The sequence below is a fragment of the Anas platyrhynchos genome, chromosome 2 (genome assembly GCF_047663525.1).
Source record: "Anas platyrhynchos isolate ZD024472 breed Pekin duck chromosome 2, IASCAAS_PekinDuck_T2T, whole genome shotgun sequence".
NCBI classification, from domain to species: domain Eukaryota; kingdom Metazoa; phylum Chordata; class Aves; order Anseriformes; family Anatidae; genus Anas; species Anas platyrhynchos.
This window is the reverse complement of record NC_092588.1, coordinates 25,871,774-25,893,354: the sequence shown is the minus strand read 5'-3', so window position 1 is coordinate 25,893,354 and position 21,581 is coordinate 25,871,774. Positions and strand designations below refer to the sequence as shown.

At 41.9% G+C, this 21,581-nt stretch overlaps 1 protein-coding gene and 1 long non-coding RNA gene across 2 annotated transcripts; one reads left to right on the top strand and one right to left on the bottom strand.

Annotated features, from left to right (window-relative positions):
- Window positions 1-34: 34 nt before the first annotated feature.
- LOC113842886 (uncharacterized) lies at window positions 35-3,239 on the top strand. The gene is made up of 2 exons (XR_003495763.3): window positions 35-185; window positions 2,591-3,239. It is a non-coding gene; the product is annotated as an uncharacterized lncRNA (long non-coding RNA).
- Window positions 3,240-8,393: 5,154 nt separating this feature from the next.
- Window positions 8,394-20,903, bottom strand: TMEM64 (transmembrane protein 64). The gene is made up of 3 exons (XM_027452452.3): window positions 20,047-20,903; window positions 14,366-14,521; window positions 8,394-10,951 (listed from the first exon to the last, which is right to left on the bottom strand). The coding sequence occupies exons 1-3, from the start codon at window positions 20,755-20,757 to the stop codon at window positions 10,757-10,759; spliced, it is 1,062 nt and encodes a 353-aa protein (XP_027308253.1). The 5' UTR covers window positions 20,758-20,903; the 3' UTR covers window positions 8,394-10,756.
- Between the last annotated feature and the right edge of the window lie 678 nt (window positions 20,904-21,581).

Sequence of the window (21,581 nt, the reverse complement as noted above, 5' to 3'; positions counted from 1 at the left end):
AATCAGCACCAGGAAGCTCCTAATAAGACCCAGAGACTCAGTGGTGTTTGACTGGTTGGTTTTTGTTCCTTTGTTTATTTTAAATCTGAAGAGAGATGATTACTGCTCTGCACGCAAATGGGTCAAGCTAACAGAATACAAAGCAGTTTTCTACCCCAAAGCATCCCTCTGAAAGAAAACTCAAGGTCAGGCTTGCATCAGTTTGTCTTCTTATTATGGGCAAATCTGGGGGGCACGTGGCAGCTGATCTTTGCCTCTTCTGCTGCAAGTGAAAAGCCAGGCAGACAGCAGTGCAAGGGCAGAACGAGCTGTCAAGGGAGAAGCAGCTCCGCTAAAGAGACAGGAGCAAGTCCTGCTGCCACAGGAGTCCCAAAGATTCCCAATCTTCTGAAATCCCAGCCATTTTCCAAAAATAAAAATAATAATAATAAATAATTCTGTAACAGATACTGACCTTGTCAATACAAGGAATCCATTTTGAGAGTAGGAAATGGGGGAAGAGAGAAAGATGGTCAAAATGAGCACTGTATAAAAGGGTGCCTGTCTGCCTAAATGTAGCCAGCCTGCCTACCTACCTAAAAATGTCCTTATATTTTTAGTGATTTTTTTTTCCTTCACTCTGACCTAGACTGCAATATACTGTTCCACAAGAGGTCGAGCCATCTGTAGCTCACAATGAATGAACATACCTTTTATTTTTTATGCAGGTTTTCTCCACTAAATATTACTCTGATTATTAAAAGAATGGTATTTCAATAATGGAAGGATTAAAATATTTCACTTAATCTAACATTTAACATGAGAGCTTTCTTTGGGGGATATTGCACTACTTTACAAACCACTGTTTTGCAAAAATGCATGAGCTTACCTCTGTGCTCAACTCAGACTTTAATTAAGTCAAAACTTTGACATTTTCCAGAAGTGCTGCTGGAAACCTCATCCCTATGTTCAAGGGGAAGGAGGGACAAAGGGAAGGACAGCTATTCCTTTTCTATTATTCTTTTTGATAAGTAATATCAACTAAATATTTGTTGAACTTATTTCCTGTCTCTGCAGATGAATGTAAAGGGAATGTTTTAATCAATATTCCTGCATTCTGTTAGATCTATAAGATCTAAGCCCCTTGAAAAAATGGAGAACACTTGGAAAATGAGGATTTTTTTTTCTTATGCAGAACAAGGGGAGGATGTCAGATACAGCGGGGGAGTTCTCTCTCACCCCCCCCCCCCCCAGTTTTGCATATTCAATGTACCACTTTTTCACCCCAGCACACTTCTTAAGCCTTTAAGTAGAAGCTAGAGATTTAATGCGTTTATATATGAATATATTGATAAAATAATCTTAAATGTATATGATTACATTTTACTTAAATTTTAAAATACAACTGGTTTTGCTTTTATCTGCTCTATTTCCATTTTAATGAGATGATCAAACTAGCTGGGCACCATCTGTATTTTAATTACTAAATCCCCAAACTGTTAAGTGTACATCAGAAGGCACAAATCTAGACATAATGCCGAGTTCTTGAGATCCATGTGAAGTTAATATTGTAAGAATATTGACACAAGATAATAAAGCATACTAATTCTATCTTAATGCAAAATTTCAGCCTTGCCAAATAGCAGTTGATCTGATCTTGCATACTGCATCTACTGAAAGGAATTATATCCACATGGAATAAAACTTTATCCCAAGCCGACTTTTGCTAACAAATGGTATTTGCCTTCAACAATGAGTGCTTCTCTTCGCTTGCTGGGAATCAGAAACATCCTTGGAAAGACCGATGTGTTTTGGGGTAAAACCAGGATGCTACTGCATGCAATTGCAAGCCTGATTTGGCAGTATTTGCTTCCTGATGTACCTCCCTACAAAGCCACGAGCGCAGCATCTCAGAGTTAGTTTCACAGAAGCTGTCCCAGGGCCAGACTTCCAAGGTTGTTTTTGCAAGGATGGGAATCTGAGAGGAGATTTTTGACTCGTAAGCTGTGCACGCAGTCCCACAAAACCCTTTGTGCAAAATTGCTGTACAGATTAAAATTGTACTGCTGCTAAGTTCCTTTGGTCAGATCAAGAAGAAATGTGCTTTAAAGCCCAAAATGCCTGTGTGCCTGAGATCACAAGGCTGTTAGCCTACTTAATCTGCAGCCACGTCCACGAACAACTCATTTCCTAACCTCTTTGTTCCGTGCCTCTTCTCTCTTCCTGTGCGCAGTACAAAGAGTACAAGCAAAATGTGTCAGCCCTACCTTCAAGATCATCTCAGACATATGCTGAGTAGATCTTTACAGTGAAGCGAGGCCATATATAGCAAGCAGTGCTTTTGCTTTGCGTTACTTTACAGCTCCAGCACACCAGCCCACATGATTTAGCTTGAGAAATTTAAGATGTTATTAGGGAGCAGGTCTGGTTCACAGCCCTGTGATTCAATACAAGGAAAGGATGTTTCACATCCTTTGCTTGTGATTTATATTAAATTAAGTGTGCTTCTGAGCTTGTTCTGCAGTTTGCATTTAAATGACATCTATGTAGACCAAGGTTTGGCAAAATTTCAAGGAAGGTTTATCACTTCAATTTCTCTTTCCCAAACTAGAAGAAAGCATGCCTGAGGCAACCCAGCAAGACACAGTCCCTCTCAAAGAGCCAAGGACACTGCAATCACAGCATCTCAATTCAGCGTGAGTGAAGATTCGAGTCCTGCCAAGTCCAGAAATCACCAGGAATTGGGATCAGGAAAATGCTGCTTTGCAGAAGATGCCATTACACTCCCACTCTGACCCTACTATGTCTCACTGAGTGCAAGATGGAGTAATACAGATGCTAGTAGGTCAGAGGACAAAGTCGTGGATCACTTCTCAGACATACTGGTAAATGTCACCCAGAAATGTTCAGCGCTGCAAGGCACCAAAGTGCTCTTGGAGACCCATGGTACCCAGCTTTACACATCCTTTCAGCACCAAAGTACTTTCAGAAAGCTGGTCTCTGGGTATTTAACACTTTTTAGACACACCAGGACTTTCAGTGTCTTGTAAGAAGTTCAAACTTTTTTTTCTTTTTTAAGATATTTTTCTCCTCTGTTTGTAGAATTAGCATTGTACTGCTACAGTTAAACACCTGCTACCTTTACACAATTTTCTAGATAAAATAATTGTTGGAACTCCACAGGCCTACAAATGCTTCACAGCAACCTTGCATTACTTAAAATATGTATTTGGAAGCATGTAGGCATTTTTAGTAATTGTCATTATTGTAGACATTTATCTCTATGAAGAAAAGCATGCTGTCCTTCCTTAATGACTGACATTATAATATTATTTTTATTTGATATTACTTTAATGCTACTTTTAAAAAGAACAGTTCAATAAATTCAATGGAATTTATGAAAATTTACAAATTAAATAACATGGTGTAGTTACTTCATTTAAGTAATTAAATACAACAATTCAAAAATTCAATGTTTGGGGACATGTCTAAGAACTTACTCCACAAAATGGCAAAAATACATATTCAGCAGCACAAAGCCAAAATTAGTCGGAGATATCACTTGGGAATTCATATTCGTCTTTGCTCTCCAGCTGTAGCGTAGCCAGGTCAACGTTTGGAGATGCTTTTCTCCTCATCCAAGACCTTCCACAAATAACTGCTTTGCAATGGAAATCAGTGAAGTGCCTGCATTTCATTACAACCACAGAACGACAAGCAAAACCGAAGCAAAACCGTGCGTTGCTCTGGCCTCAGGGCTGCATGTGTGAACACGACCTTCTGAACTGCAGTGCAAGAAATAATGACCCAGTGTCAGGTAAAATGCTTCCACTGTGAGGGTGGGCTGAGACAAGACTGGGTCACCCAGGCTTGGGGATCGTCCACCCCTGAAGATATTCAAGCCTCAGCTGGATGTGGCCATGGACAACCTGATCTATCTGGATGTCACCTGAGCAGGGGCTGGACTGCACAACCTCCAGGGGTCCCCTACAATTTTCATTACTCTATAATGCTATAACTGGGGGGACACACTGCTTTTCAAAGGATCCTCAGCTGATCAACGTGTCCTCACTTGAGGCAGAGGTTTCCAACCTGGATAGCATAATGCTTAAATAATTAGGTGAATTAGGTTTTTAGGAGAAGATTCATCTCTTAGGCAAGTGCAAGCACACATTCCACCTGTAAAGGGCTTCCATCAAAGATACCTGAAATAATATAAATATCATTAAGGATATTGATATTCATTATCAGGCAGAAACAGCCTTCCTTTAGGTCCACAAAGATAAGAGGAAGGAATTATTGCTCAAGTTCGTGACATGCTACTGTTGCTATCCATTTGGCTGATCCCAAGCCATAGACCTGGCAAACCTTCTGCACTACACGCAACCCCCAAAATGGAATCCCCAGACTTGTCCCCAAAAGAAATTTAATATAAGCCATATGATACAAATCTAGCCAGGCACCAACTACATGGCTATCTATCTTTCCTTTACTGTTTATCAGAGGGGACATAGTGAAGAAAAGTAGATTTTTACCAACATATCCACCACTAATAAAAGCAAATTCCTGCCTTGCTTCCAGGTTAATATTCAGTAATCTTTATGAGTCTGCATTTTCTGCAATTCCAGACTTTCTGAAGATTAGCTTGTTAATACATTCTTCTGTAACTCCCTCTCCTTTCTCTACTTGAGTTTTAACAAGTGAAAAGGATTTAAAAAAAAATGCTTTTAATCTATTCTCTGAGGAATGACTCATTGAAAAGAGGAGAATAACCTTATCTAATTATAGCTGCCAGGATTTTACCTCCTGGTAAGTATACTAATACTCTTTCACTAATTGCAACTTTTCCCCTCCTTCCTTTAAGTTTTCAATTCCAGTCTCAAGCTGCTTCTTTATGGAAACATTTTTAAAAGTCATTACCACAAGATTGGTTTCCCCAGCGCAAATGCCAAGGGTTTGGAGGAGTTCAGAGCTCTTCCTCCAGACCGTGCCACTTTCCCACCTCAAAGCTTGTTTGAAAGACACAGCAGCATTGCCGTAACCATTTTATCTGAGGAAGCACCATTTGCAGGGAGAGATATCTGTTATTAGACTGACTGGTGTAGCCGGAAAAAACACAGATTCCTCAGCTGAAAGAAGCCAGCCACAGGAAAAGACCTGTTTAATGCTGGGCCAGCATGCGTACACGTATCTGAGTCTTCTGTTTGGCTGCAAACTAAATGGTAACCACACATCTGGTAAACCACTGCAGCGATGCATGGGGGTGCTTCCTTCAGTTGCGGTGAAAAGAAACCCCGTGAAACTCAGAGTTCAACTCACTGTGCAGAAACACCAAATAACCGTGCTCTTACCCAGACCAGAGTGAGACACACGTCCTGTCGCAACCACTTCCCACAAAAGGCAGCAGCTCTGCTTGTGAAGCACTGCTCTCAGTGATCCTGGAGCTGCATGTGTGGCTGCGGTATCATCCCCAGGGTCCTCAAACCCTAGAACTCAGTGCAGTGCTAAGATGTGTTGAATCACTTATTTCCAATCAATTCACAGCACCAGCTGCAAGGACGGGTCTCTTTAGGCCTACCACAACACTGCACCCCAGCACTTCCACAGTGGGAGCACCCTGCTCTCAGGATATCCATTTACTGACAGAGCAGGGTGAGTTTTATGATTTCTGAGGGTTAGGGTGCAGATGGGTTGTGGATTTTTTGGTTTTGTTTTGGTGTTTGTTTGTTTTTGAGAAAGCAACCTCTGTCATCTCCTCAGCAATCCCTGCCCCTCTGGCTTCCTCCACCAGCTCCACTAGAGCTATGCTGAGCAATGCCACAAGGAAGCCTTAGGAATTCAGGCAGGCGAACCAACCACCATGTACTTCCCCCTCATAAGATACCAGAGGGGCAGCAGCAAATGATTCTCTGCCCTTCTAATGAGAGCTATCCATGGAGCCAGCTAGGCTGCTGGCTTGGACTTTGCTGGCTGAGGAGACAAAAACAGACCCTAGCGTCAGAGGTATGCGGTCAGTGGAGACGCTCATACTTAAGAGGCCACCTAGCTGCCTCTGACAAACTGTTTCCAGTAGCTGTGAAAGACATCTGAAAGTCATAATATGCCAAGAATCAAAGCGATCGTTGCTAACTTCCTGTCACTGACATTTCAGCATCGTTTGCTTCCACTAGTAACGCAAAGAAAAACAAAAACAGAAAAAAAATCAACAAACCACCACCACAACAAAATCCCACCCCTCTACCACCTGGGTGTTTCATCTAGTACTGAAACAAATTGTTACTGAAGCAAATTGTTACTCCCTCACAAAAATCAGAGTCAAAGAGAAATCATTAGTCTACTCCCTCACCGCCTACTACTTCTCACATTTAACAGAGAATACTTGCAATCAAATTTCTAAGGCAGCGAGCAAAAATTTGCTATTAGAATAGTCCATCACCACAGGCCTTCCCTGCCTTCCTCCCACCCACAACCTTTAAGGGAAAGAACTGCAGCTCACTGGGAGCAGGGAGAAACCTTCCTTCCACAGGCAGAGCTGGGGCCTCTGCCCTACCAAGCTCCTCCTTGGGCCAGATGCCTGGACATCACTTAGTAAATACATTTGCACCTCAGTTACCAAGACAAACTGAAGCGCTCTAATAGGAGAAATGTGATTGAAATGTCAAAAGAGAAAGAAAAAAAGCCTGAAGATACAGGCTTTACATCACCCTCTTCACCAAGCCAGGCACCTGCTTACCTCGAGCTGCCCAAGTTTCCTCGTGCTACATCTCAGCAAAATTCCCTTGTATCCTCCAAACTGACACCCAATATTCATGTCCCAAGGTAAGAACAGATCAAACCCTTTTCCTGATATTTTCCCCCCCAAAGCAAAACAAATGATACACTGCCATAAACCTATTCTGCTATTTTTTCTCACCATGTTATCTAAATAATTAGAAGAAAGACCTTGCACACTCACCGCAGCTAATCTCACCCTGATCATTTTCCAAATTAATCAAGAGTCCAGACACAACCAATTACACATTAGTCACATGGCCAGCCAGAAGGACTTATCTTGCATTAATGAACATAATACTTGATTAAAATGTAGTTTTAAATTTAGCAATACATAATAACTTACAGAAGGAGGAAAGGGACAGAAGGACTGAAACTGTAGACTCAGTTATTCCTACTTATCACAAACAAATTAACATAAATTAAAAATTAGTCAGTACAGCAGAATAGCACACAAGTGCCAATATCCATGAAAAGGGGTTGTGCCTTAGACCTATCCCGTATTGTTGGATACATATTCTTTGGGATGCAAGAGGCCAGGGACAAGCTGCTTTCTGCGGCAACTACATGTTCTCCATCAGGTGCAGCGTTCGTATCAGCTTTTACTCTGCATTCAATTTCCTATTTCTCCAGTTCAAACCATCTTCTTATTGTATGGATGGGACTGGTACCAATTTTGAATTTATCATGAGGAAAACTGTCATAGTTACTTCAGCTATTTGCTTCTGTCATTAAGAATGACCTCAGAGTGAATGGAGTGCATTTATAGTGTTTCTACTTACACATTATATCCTAGGTTATTTGCAAGGCCACTGATTACCTTGGTCAGTCAAAATCCAAATCCTACCAGCCTTGGACAAAATGATGAAAATGAACACATAGCAACTGATATGTTCCACGCACCATGGAACAGCAGCTTCTCTGTTCCTCAAATTTTACCTCTCAATGCCAGCTGAACTTATGTTTAAAAAAAAAAAAAAAAAAAAGTATGAAAATAGGATGTAAAGCTGTTGGACAAAAAAAAAAAAAAAAAAGATTTTCCTCTCAGACAGCATGAAGTTAGATTTTGGTAGATTTATTACACAGTTGCTCTTCCCACAAGGAGGAGGAAGTAAAACTGTTGCCATGCTGCAGAAATTTTATCTTCTACATGACTTGTAATTTAGGTATGTTTTGTGTACAAAAAGCAGAAATTTCACCACCACTGCAGCTACAAAAGCATTTGTGAATGTGACTTGTCACATATTATTTAAACTGTTCATACCATCTTTAATTGTAGGAAGAATATCTGAAAAAAATTCATCACATCGCTCTTGCATTTAAAAATATCAGTCTTTCAGCTCATTAGCACACTTCTCATAAGCACATGGATACTCTTGTTCTTCAATCCAAAAAGGCAGCTACAGATATCCAACCATCAAAGCATTTAACAGAAGTAAGTAAGTATTTCTTTAAATAATAATAATTTTTAAAATACCCTTCCCTCGTCAGTAACTCACCACCCATGGAGTTCATTCTGAAATCCTAACTTGTTACTTCTTCAAGGTAGACAAGTACCTTTGTGTGCACATACAGAGACAACACTTCATTGCACCTTATTTCCAACTACCGCTTTGTAGTGACCTAGACATTTAATACATATCTCTTTAAAGAAATTGGAGTGAATTTATTGTATAAAATTATGATTGGCATGGTACAGAAAAGTTCCTTTTAATGCACATTTCCCATTAACTTGTACACAAATATTACAAGTATCAAGCAAAATGCAAAAGTCTTAAGAACTAGTTCCATACTACAAAAGTGTTCACATAGTGAAGTTACTCTGGTTACAAAGTGTCATGGAAATAAAAGCACTTCAAAATACATATTTGGGAAATGTTCTTGAATAGTCAACACAACCTTAAGTTAGTTAAAAAACGGAAAGAGAAAACCTCTTCATAACACTACTGCTGTTTTTTAGCAAGATGGAGCAAAGTTCAGATCAGTTCATTTATTCAAGGATTGTTGAATTCCAAGGAATAAAACACTTTTAAAAAGTTTAGTTAAGAAAGGGCTCAATCATACTGTGATGACAAATAACGCCATCAAAAGTTATCTGGCTCTCTTGTTTTCACACAGGAGCTGTCAGAGGCAGAGTTGTGTAAATGAACACTTCCAGGTATATACAGATTGTCTTTTTTTAAAAAACAAACAAAAAAGGAGACAATCTGAACTTTGTTATTTAACTAGTTTAGTTCCTAAGGTCACAAGACCCAAGAACAGCCGTCTGCAAAGGATACACATTTAAATAACAAAATTCAATTTTATTACCAAGGAATGCTTAGCTGTCAAGTTACCCACGTACTGTACATCCTCACAATAAGACTGCCAAAGGCTACCAAATCTCTGCTTCCCATCTACCTTGAAGACCTATTGTTTTCAACAAGACAAAAATGGCTGGACCCTACAAACAGCCTTACAAAAAGGAGGCACAGTCATGTTTTGTTAGAAAATAACACGAAGACTGAAAGCATCCTCAAAAACTTACACAAAAATGACTACAAAATAAGTAACACATTATTGTTGTGTCAGATGACTTGTGTGTGTTTGAGCAATTGAACATTGGTGTGTATATCTACAGGAAACTCACACACACAATGTGTCACCTTCAGGCATTATTGATTTCCTTTTGCCCACACAGACATACATGCATACACACACACATGAATTATTACCAGGTTATCTAGTCTGTTCAAATGCAGTGAAAAACAGTCCATAGCACGCATAAAAGGAGCATTATCCAATACAGTGTTGTCTTGCAAAAATGGAGTCAGAATTCCTGAGTCTCAGAGACATTACTGTCCTCCTCCATTACTGGATTATTTATTTTTCCAAAGAAAACCTCTAGTTTTCATTTCTTCACTGTGATGAAATTTATAATAGATTGCGTCTTTAAAAAAAAAAAAAAAGTAAAACTTTTAGAAAAAAATACCAACTGAATTTTTAAAGCTTTTTAAAGGGAGGGAGGGGTTTACTTATAAAATAAAGGCCACCTTCATGTAAGATTAGTAGTGTTATATCTCATACTTTTTGTTTGAAGGATAGATTTAGCTCCCTGTTCTGGAAGCCTTATTATATTCAGGTATGTGAGCTGCAAAACATCAATCAAAAGTATTTATAAATAGGATTAACATGGAACAGCCCTTTGTTACAATCACCAAGGTGGTAAAACCAATTCAACAGTTAGCTAGTTCATGAAGTTTCCTTCAAATAGTGCTAGTCACTGCAATCTATTATAACTTCTGCATTTTCCCTTTTCCTTTGCATATTACACAGTGTAACTTAAAATGTTATTTAAGAGCACTTCAGTCCCACAATGTAGGATTTAAGCTTGTGTGAATACATATGCATGGCTCTGCAACATTTTCAATGACTTACAAAAATACATTCAACCAAAATTTTATATAGGGTTCTCTCTTTCCCCTGCCCCCCCAGTCAGAAATGAAGGAAAAGCCAAATGGTCCCATCATTAGCAAAATAATACACTCCAAGGTCTGGAAGCAAAAGCACATTCAAGGATAACATACATTGAATTGCGTACTTTCTCATTCATCTTTATCAGTAATAAAGTTCTACTGCATATAATTATTCAGCCTTATAAATAATGCTAAGCAGAAAAATATTTACCTCTGTGCTACTTTTCTCAGTTTATAGAAGCATTTCTCAGTTTATAGGAGCAAAGAAAATAAACAAAAAAACTAAAGTGCAGACTACAGGCCATGATAGGCATAATAAATGACCAAAGGTGCAGCCAGACTTGCATTTACATCTTAAGTTACTTCACCATCTTCCGTTTTTTGCTAGAAGTCACCCCACGTGCAATTCAAGAGCTGGTCAGTTGGTTTGTGCCATAGTACAACCTGTAACCATATGAATTCTTTTTTTTTTCAAAGCTAGTTGAATTGTCCATAGATATTTCTAGGCAATAGCTTAGGTTCACAAAACCTTACTTTATTAATACTTGAAATCACACAATATTGACACCTCCCCCAGAGAACGCCACTGTCCTTTTGTTGCAGTAGGTCATTGAACCACCGATGCTCGGCTGACAGTCTTTAACAAGAGATGTCTTCATTTCCATCTCACACGCTACAATAGCTGCGTTCAGTTCCACTTGAGCTCGGTGAACAACATAAAACATAAGTCCAATGCTGATAACAATCTGCAAATAAAACAAAGGAGTGATATAGGCTATATGAACTGTAAGCATGAATACAGAGCAACCGTTCAGAACAAAACAAAGTCATCAATGTAAAGATTCATGGAGGCATCTATTGACTTAATACTTCATACATTGAAAGGCAGATGGACTTAACCAACAAGTAGTTCTAAGTCAATGCATGCTGCTACTAGCATACCAAAACACAGACAATACATAGAACTTAAGTGTTAATTGATTTGAAGATAGAGGTTGTGCGTTTCCATTGTTCCCCCATATCCTTTCAGAAAGCATACTCCTCACCATATCTCTTGGCAAACCTAACTCCACAAAAAAATGTCAGTGTACCACTAGAAAGCAAGAAAGCTATTTTCCAGAAATCACATGAATAGTAGGTTAAAATATTAATGGTTATCTGCAACTTGCCAAACAGCAGAGGCAGGGTGATGCAGAGAAAAGGAAGTAAAACTTCTTATCCTTGCCCCGCCAGCACGGAAGACTGCAAAAAGCAGCAGTGCTGCTTCTCAGACATCAGGAAAAAATAGGACAGAGTCACAGTTTCTGAGCAACTTACAGGAGCCTGTATGGGTTGTACTTGCTTTCTAGAGGATGGGCTCTGGGGAGGAACAGATGTTCATTTTTTTGTTTTAGGAGGAAATATAATCCAGAAGTAAGAATTCTAGTTTACATTTTTTTGCTCAGTATTGTATTAAGAATTTTTTAAACTTTCACCATAGAAATCACAAGGAATAAACAAGGACAACTTTTGCTTAGAAATCACTTGTTTAATGTGTAATCACTTGTTAAAGTGTAGCATGGACTACACTTCTGACAGTCAGCCTTTGGTTTCAATAGAACACTGGTTACAGTCTTCTGAAAAATCTCAAAATCCTCCTTAAAAAAATATAAATCTTCAAATACAATCAAGCTGTCTCATAATGACAGTCCCATTAAAAGAAGTAAAATATTCTGACTTTTAAAAAATGTTTTATAAAACTAGCTGAAATCCATAACTTTCTTTAAGAAAGAAAACAAAATAGAACTTTAAAACAAAGGTCTGGAATCCAAAATCTGAACTTCATTAATTGGTAGGGCTATGTTTTCCAAGACATGAAGGACCATCACTTAAAACATCTGTCAGCATGGCATCAAAGATGCTAGAATATTACTGAGTAAAAGGACTGACAAGTATGGCCATAGTGTAATTGCACAATGAAGGCGTATTGGAATCTTTAGCCCAACGTGCTGCTCAGAGCAGGGCTAGCTCTGAGATCAGACCAGGTTGCTCAGGACTTTTTTCCATTCAGGTCTTGAAACCTTCCAAGGATGAAGACTTGACCACCTCTCTGGGCAGCCTGCTCGTTGCCTGTTGTGAAAACTATTCCCTTCACTAATTCAAGTTACAGGATTCAAAAGACCGCCAACTGAAATGTCAAAAAGAGACTCTGGATACCATGTTCTGAATTAATAGGAAAAACACTATTCTAAAAGCTTACCCAAATATTTAACCTTGACTAGTTTGAGACCAGTAGCCTCTGTTGCCTAGATGAATAATTTAAAAAATGTACACATAGACAACCGTGAAACGTGAAGGATTTTACTAAGCCAAAGTCCCATCAAAGCCACATAGCCAGGCAAAGCACCAGGCAGATGCCTGAGAAAAAAAATGGGAGAACATCAGTAATTCCTCCACTAATGGGCTCCTCTTGCCTTACTCAGTTAGTTCTTAAGAACTGCTCTCAAGGTGGTGAGCACTTCTGTTCAAACTTTCAACTTGCACTTACCTGACCAAGTTACACTGCACTGGCAACCCACATAAACACAAAGAGTCAATGTCATTATAAAAAAAAAACAAAAACTTAAGGGGGGGGGGGTGGGAACAACACGGGAAAGACCACTAAAAACTATTAACTCCTGAAATAACACTTCACAACTAAAATGAAAATTAATCAAGTAACCACTTATTTTCAATTTGATCTATTGAAAGTATTTACCTTACATGCACAAATGCATTTTTAAATCTCAAACCTTTCTATTAAGCCTCTAAATGTGTTCCAACAACAGATAAATAACACAAAACAACACGTAAATGTGTTCCATTCCTAAGTTCCACTTAAGAACATACAAGTTTCAGGAGGGTGATGGGTTAAAATGGTCATAGTTAGCGTTTTATCTTAGCACTGTTAAACATCAGCTTTGTGATCATAAAAGGAGGAAGATAAATGACTGCAGCACGAACTGCAAGTCAGCAAACCATGGTAACTGCTGGTCTAACACAACCTAGAAGTGCCAACAATGTCAGAGAAGGCTCTAATATATAATCTTGTTCTGATATGTTCATTACCTTTATGCTTGCAATTGTCTCCAACTTCAGGCTTATCCCTAAGATTTACTGACTAATTATTTCATCAGCTAAGCTCATCAAAAGGTACTGTGCACTTCTGATGAATTTACCTCCTTGCAAAATTAGGATATTTTGATGTAGGCATTAGTAATATACTTCCACAGTACCTTTCATCCTAAAGACCTACGCAAAACTGAAAGTGTTCAGTGTTAACGGTGAACAAGGCACAGGTTCTGCGTCAAAGCACCCTAAGAATATTACAGCTGGGAGCACACAGACTTTTGTGTAGGGGTGGTTTGACAAGTCTAAAATTCGGCAGGAGATTAAGGCAGAGGGCACCAGAAGAAAACTTGACAGGACGAAATTGTGGCAGAAATAGAAAAAGAGAACACTGAGCGAGTTCTGCTTTGTATCACATGAGGTATGACAGAATTAAACTTTAACGGGAAAAAAACAAAACCAAAAGAAAGCAGAACATTGGAAACCTGTCCATCTGGGTTATCAAGCAGTCATTATGCCCGTGAAAAATGAGTGTCACCTCAGCTTTACACAATCTACTAAAAATACCAAAGTTATAAATTAAACACTTCTAAAACACCTGCTACTTTTCAATACCATACACCACGGCTCAGCTCTCAGACTGCAGGAGGTCGGCTGCCGCAGACTAGGGAGTTGTTATGCCAACAGAGAGCAGCTCCTAATACTTGAGACAAGCATCTGCCCCACACATCCTATAACCCAGCTCTTTTATGCTGGAGGCTCTACAATCTCAAAGAGAAACCAGCAGTGCAAAATCTCTACATCTCATAGACATTCCTAAGAGCACAGTCTTCAAAGTGAAGATTCAGTGACTTGAAGAGACAATGCTATAGGGAGAAAGCTTGCCTACTACCTCCAGAAGCAAAATCCTATCTCAAATCCCACTGGTACGGCAGATGAACAAGAAATAAAATGGATAAAGAATGTTCCCAAACACAAGTAGAAGACTGTTTCCAAGAGTAATCACTTATGAAGGTGGACACAGACTGACATTACTGTTACCAAACTCTATGAAACCCCTCTTATTAACTTACCTGTAAACTGAATATAAAATAGCCACTAACACTTTGTTCTGCGATCACATCCTCCATGGTACGCAAGGTAGTGCCCAAGTATGAGTTCAGGAGCTGAGTAGGAAGCAGCCCAACTGAAGAAGCCATCAAGTAGCTGGGTAGGGACAAATCTGTAACCTATAAAAAAAAAAAATAATGTAAGAAGCCACAGCACAACCTACATGTGTAACCAATTAGACTGCCTCTCCCAGAAACATCTGTGCCAAAAAATAAGAACAAACTTTTCACTGTCAGAGAACACAATAAAACAATATGTGGCTAGTTTTCATCTGGCCTTTTTAAAGTTACTACATTTTATTTAATTTCATCGTACATTAAACAATATCTCTGTGCAAAAGTTGTAAGTAAGGATGCAATTACACCGTTCGCTTGAGACGTTTATTTCTTCATGGTGAACAGAGCCCTGCAATTTATGAGACTGCGAAGAAAGTATTTTACCAAAAGTGAAAGTCTAAAGCAAAAATTGATGTATATCATCTATTTCCTATGGGTTTTACAAGTATGGCATCTAATAAAAGAGCTTATTGTTCAAAATGCCACTGTACTAAATAAGATCAAGGTAAACAGAATGGCAAATACAATTTGCCTCTGAAATTGGAGTTACATAGCTCATTAAGATATATATGTATATCAATTATGTCTATAGACATCTAAATAGGCATCATGAAGATTCTCTACCAAAGGCAATTTTATATCAAACTTCAATTAGTGAACAAAACAGTAAATATGACTATAGTTTCTGTTATTTTTTTCCTGGGGGAAAAAAAAAAAGGAGTAACATTTCAAGAGATCTTCGTTTCTTTGCTGAGAAATTTCTCATTGTAGCCTGTACATGGACAGTTTATATATCCAACAGCTTACATAGCACTAGCTAACTTAATATCATCAGACATTGAAAAAAATACTAAAATCAAGATCCAAGAGTCCAATATATATTTATGCAAGAAGATGAAAACAGAATGAAACAATGGGTTAAAAATAAAATGTCTATAGAAAAGGCGATTTTGAAACAAGCCATCTAATGAGTTTTCTAGACTATTCAGTTGATCAAATAATAATAAAAGAAGTTCTAATTAAGAACAGCTCCTAACACTGGGAGTCTACATGGAAATTATTGACCTTGACAGTTCTGTACAATGATGAAGACAAGAGAATAGCAGTGAAGTTATTTATTTCATCATACTATTCTTAAAATAAACTTTGATTACTATGAAAGTCACAATGCTGGATTCTCGCAGCTCTAAGCACTATGAGTGGAAAGTTTTAGGGAGAAGGAAGGGCAATGGAGGAGGAAAATGCAATGGAGCATGAAGATCAAGAATAATTCATGGGAATAAGATCCAGTAAGCCAATTCCAATCTTCACGCTGCAAATTACAGCCCCCATGGACTTAAATATATATCAGCAACACAAATAATATATTTCCTTCTCTACACAAGTTTAATTTAGATTTCTAATAAAAAAGTGCTACATAATCATGTCAGAACTTCATATTTGACTGATGCTTTCAAAATAGTTAAAAAGAAAAAAAATCATAGTAATCTGGGCCATGTAATAGGGATGCATAACCAAAACTTCCCTTATTGCCAAGAGAATGAAAGAACTGCTATTAAAAGTCTCTGATATACTAATGCTGAGGCAAGATTTGCTAAGTAGGACACTGTCATTAGACCTAATGGAGCTGGGAAAGTTCCCAAAGATTGTTTTAACACTCCTGGGCACCTCTTTCATTTCTGAATATGTATTAAGGACACTCTAGTTGCAGAGGAGCGTGTTTGCACATCTGTCCTAAAGCATCCGGACACTCTGGGCCATGAGAGAGACAGCTTCCAAATGAAGGAGAGGCTGCCAACAGACACCCTGGACTGTGATTTGTGTATCCCACTAAAAGGAGAGATAATGAGAGGAAAGAAAGAGTCTGTAGGTGTCCTTTTAACTCCTGGTTTGTGGGTTTTAGATCTACATTAGTATCTCCTCCCCCAGAAAGGGTAAGAAACAGATGGTGTCCCTACCTGAAGAAAAAAAAAAAAGAAAAAAAAAAGACATTTTCAGTAAAACTTACGGCTTATCTTATCTTTCCTTCTGCAAACTTGTACCTGTTCTAGAGGTCTGCCAAACTGCAGTCCGTGTGGCCACACCGCCAAACAGAGGCTCCTAGTGTTTCTGGGGAAAGCTCACGTCAGCAGAAAAATAACACCAAAATCCCAAAGCAAGCATGGCTACATCTGTGTTACAGGCTGTAGCAACATGTTAAAATAAATTTAAGAACAAACTAACTGCTCTGTTAACAACAGTGTTAAACAGAAACTCTCCCACTGAGCCCTGGACAGGCTTTGTCTGATAAAAATTTTTGTGCTTTCTTTGCAGCTGACCCCTTTGGTTCGTTTCTGTCAAAAAACAAATGCTTGTGTCAGGATGCTGTTAGGGGGTCACATGCCTCTGGGGACTGCTGCAGACTTCCCTCCCCTGAATTCCTGAGTCCACGTGTTTCAGATCAGGTAGGCTTAGCAGCTGAGAGCACAAGACAATACTGATGCTTTTCACTTACTCGAGGAGGGAAAAAAAAAAAAAAAAAAAAAAAAGTACAGAACAAGAACAACCAAAAAATAGCTACCAACTCTCCAACAAGCAAAGTAAGCAGGCTGCATATGTGCCTGCAAAGCACTTAACATTTTTTGAACTCTCACTTCACTGAGAAGTATTAGTGAAATATTTCTGGAACCAGAGACATTCACTTGGACACTAAAGTGTTTAGTCAGCTTACCTCTCCCACATCACACCCCTCTCAGAAAAGAAAAAAAATAATTATGAATTCTGATCTAGGCTACACCAGGTACTGCAGATAATCAGTTTGCATGTATCTGTCACCAGGGACCCACTAGCTGGAAGGAGGTGATAACCTGCATACCATGCCCCCATCCAGACCTACCTTCAAAAATGTTCAGGGTTGCAGAGGGGAGAGAGCTGTGTGTGGGCAAACACTTCAGCAGGAGCTATCAGCACAGCACTGGCCACGCTGGCAGCACGTTACAAGAGCAAGAAATAAGCAAAACCCACTCAAAGAAATATACAAACATGCTTTCATTTTACAAGTCCCAAGGTTTTCCAGAAAAGGCATGTAAATATATTACTCTGCTGCTCCCAATTCTCAGTGCTTTCCCAGAGAAGCGCAGAATGGCCTCAAGGAGTTTGTGTCCGCCTGGTGAAAAGCTAAGAAGAAATTCCTGTTTCTTAAATAGAAATTTTCTACTTAACACTGTTTCAAAAATACGATCCTATCACTAGTCAAATGCCAGGAAGCTCTCTTCCTTCTTCCCATAAATTTCCCTGCAATTGCAGCTGCCCACAGCACTCAGCACACGGCGTGTGCCAGCCCTGCAGATGACCCTTCTCACCTCGAGGTTATCACTTGGTCCCCAGACCTCATGTGTCACTTCCTCCCTTCCCTTTCATTCAAGTATCACCAGTCACTCAGTCTCACCAGTTTAATTATAAACATGAATGCAGAAAACAAGCGTAAACCAGACTGATGGAAAATTAAAAGATACTTAAGTTTTCTAAAGACTTCAGTTCACTCTTCTTCACTATTAAGAACAAACCTTTTCAAATTCATTGCTTAAGTAGTGAGCACAGGGAACAAATGGATGGCTAGGACACCCCAAATCCCCTTGCATTTTAAATTTAAGTAGTGCATTAAGTTTTCAAATAAGTCAGTTTTCAAAGAAATCACAGCTCAGTCTGTGTTGGTAGACTTCTGTATTTCACACATACCTTAAACTTGACTCAAAGTGAGAAAGAGCTTTGAAATCCCAGATTTGGTGCAACATTCTAATTTTTCAGTAACGTAGCAGCTCATGTTAAATGTTCTCAATTAAAAATTGAACACTGCGTTATTTGACTAAGCTGTAAAGTAATAAATCAGGAGTAATAAATGCAACTCCCCAAACTAATTTTAGCAAGCAACATCCAAGTTATTTGACTTACTCAAGAATCTAGTTTCATCTCATTTCCTATTTGTTATTTTTACACTGAAACCTCAGTAAGAAAATTACTTAGCTCACAGTGCTCTGAGAATACAAAATACTGATTTACAGCATCATTATAATATTACACTGGCCTGACTACTCTGCTGAATTGTTTCCAGACATAGCAGAATGGTTAGGCCCGGAAGGAAATCATTTTAATTTGGTAATTCTCTGGTCTCTTCTGATACAGCACTGCTGACTACTTCGGGTGAGACCCAGGAGCTATGGAAAACCAAGGCATGACAGCTCCCAGCCATTAAAAGGGTCCCGGCGTAAAAGCTTCATCAGGACCCTGTGGCTCGGGAGGGTCCCAGGCAGAGCTGCCTGCCCTGCTCCCTGCTGCCCTCGTCCCACTGGCCACATCTGCATCCTCAGTCCCACAACAATACAGAGGAGTATATAAAACATAAATGAAATGAGATTCTTCTCATTCCTAACAAGGAAATGGTTAAAGGATCTACTTGAAATAAGTGGCTACAGCTCTTGAGACTAATGCCCCAGCACCCGCATCTGCTATTAATTTTATACACAGTGATCGTTTATTTGGTGTGCAGGGGAAACCCTGAAAATTCTGTGGATGAACTAGCTTAAGTTCTGCTTCAATAAGAAACTTGGTATTCAGTAATCTACTCACTTCAACCAGCTGATTCTTCAAAATTAAGCAAGCGCTTCAAAATTAGGACTGCAAATGAGGAAAGGATAGTGTGCCGTAAGAAAGTGGCAGACCAAATGGTTTATTTATAGGGTCTCTTCCTTAAAGCACATAGGAGTTACTGTTAAACATTAAAAATATTGCCCAATCTGGTGTGCTTTGTTTTGATTTCTCCAAGTTAGCAGACACAACCGAGGCATACTACAGTCTGAAACAGATTCTTTAGACAAAGCATTTGGGAAGAGCTGAGGTCTGAGATTGGCACCTCATCAACAGCGTGAACTCAAAAAGGTATACACCGTGTCCTTCCTTACTGTTTCCTTTGAGATGATCAAAAAGGACAGAAAGATTGCAAGTTTTAAATAATAAATTATTCGTACAGTATGCATCTATCTTCATCTGGAAGCAGGAAAGAAAAGCAACCCAGCCCTTTGCCAGACTCATTTGAACTCACTTTCACCGATGTACCGAGTCCCTTTCCAGCTCTGTCTGTATCATACTGCTCTGCCCAAAACACGCTGCCTCTTTCACACGCAAGGACTTAACGCCATGTATGGATTTGCTAGATGCATGATACATACATCAACCAAAGAACTTTAATCTGCGCGCTGCTTTCTTTGCAATGCAAACATTGATGTTAAGTAGGTTAGGGAGTAGTTTAGACGAGGCTGCTTGAAAATACAACTTTTCCACCCACTAGGATCACTTCACAAGACACAAGCTGCCAAGTCCTTCCACAGATTTTGCTACAAAGCATCTCGGTGCATCCTCCCAATGCCTAAGCCTCGAAAGGGGGCAAGCAGACCGTAACTCTCAGGCAGTGCCACCGAACGAAGCACCTAGAGAGCGCGCCTCCTCGGGGACACGCGGCGATGCTTAGCAGGAGGCAGCGGGCTCAGTTTTACCACCGCTAAAGGGCACCGAGGCTCCGAGGCTTCCTCCAGCCGGCCCCGTGCGGGACTCACCGCGAAGACGGCGTTCTGCAGCCCGAAGGGGATGGGTGTGAGCCTGGCCAGGGCCACCACCTTGAGGCCGCTGCCGCCCTCCACGACGCGGACGACGGCGCTGAGCGTCGTGCTGCCCTGGATCCTGGCCAGCGCCCAGCGGGCCAGCAGCCGCCTGCAGGCCACGTGGGCCACCAAGGTGCCGACCAGGACGCCCAGCACCATCAGCCCCATGCCCAGCACGAAGCCGTAGAGGTAGCCGGCGGCCACGTTGAGCAGGATGTAGCCCCAGCCGCAGGGGAAGGACACGACGATGAAGCCGGCGGTGAAGAGCAGCACTCCGGCCAGGCTGTCCAGGCTCTCGGCCCACAGCAGCAGGTCCCGCAGGTACTGGCGCACCAGGGCCAGCGAGGCGAAGCAGAGCGCGGCCAGCACGCAGACGCCCAGGCAGCTCTTGCACCAGCAGGTGCCCAGCAGGCAGCAGGAGCAGCGCCAGCCCCGGGGCTCGGCCAGCCCGGCCCCTCCGCCGCCCGCCTCGGGCAGCTGGCACAGCAGCAGCTCGGCCGGCGCCAGCCCGCCCTGCTCGCCGTAGGGCCCCAGCAGCAGCCCGCCGGCCCCCGCCGCCTCCGCCGGGACGAAGCCGTCGCCGCCTCCTCCTCCTCCTCCTCCTCCTCCTGCCGCCGCTCCCCGCCTCCCCGCGCAGCCCGCGGCCAGGGGCGGCCGCTCCCTCATCGCCCCGCCATGGCCCGCTGCGGGCGGCGGAGCCCGGCCGAGGGCCGGCCGGGGGCGGGGAAGCGGCAGCGGGGAGGGCGGGAGGGAAGGGGCCGCGCTTCGGCTGCTGCTTCTCGGCCGCCGCCGCCGCCGCTGCTGCCGCTGCTGCTGCTACCGCAGCCGCTGCCGCCTTCGCGCTGCCTCCCCTCAGCCGCGCCGCCCATCTCCCGCTCGGCTCCGGCAAGCGCCCGGCGGAGCGGCCGTGCCGATGTGGCAGCCCCGGACGCCGCTCAGGCAGCGGATGGGGAGGAGGCTGCGCTCCGGGGGCGGCGGCAGGCGGCAGGCAGCGCCCCGCTCCGCTCCGCTCCGCCGCGGGGCTCGGCGGCAGGCAGCGCCCCGCCCCGCCCCCAGCCCCGGCCCGCCCCGCTCCCAGCCCAGCCCGGGTGTGCCCCAGCCGGGCGGGGGGAGCCTCCGGAGCCGCCCCCTCGGCTTCCCCTCACGGCCCCGGGCAGCGCCTCCCCCCCCCGGCCCGTAGCCCTCCATCGGCCCCTGTGTGCCCCGGGGGCTCCTCGGCCCGCTTCTCACAGCCCCTTGGTCAGGGAGGAGGTTGAGCTGTGGGGCTGCAGCCGGCTGTTTTCTGGCAGAAGCGTGTGCTCGGGAGGCTCTGACCAGCCGGTTGCTCCCAGCCCCCCGGGATGTGTTGGCTGCTCATCTCCCCTACGTGAATGGTCTTCCACAAGCACTCCATTTTCTGCCTCTCCACAAAGTAGAGACACCTCCACCAGGCAGCATCTGGGGTTTTGGGGTGACAGCAAACGGGGAGCCAGCAGCCTCCAGCAAGCCTG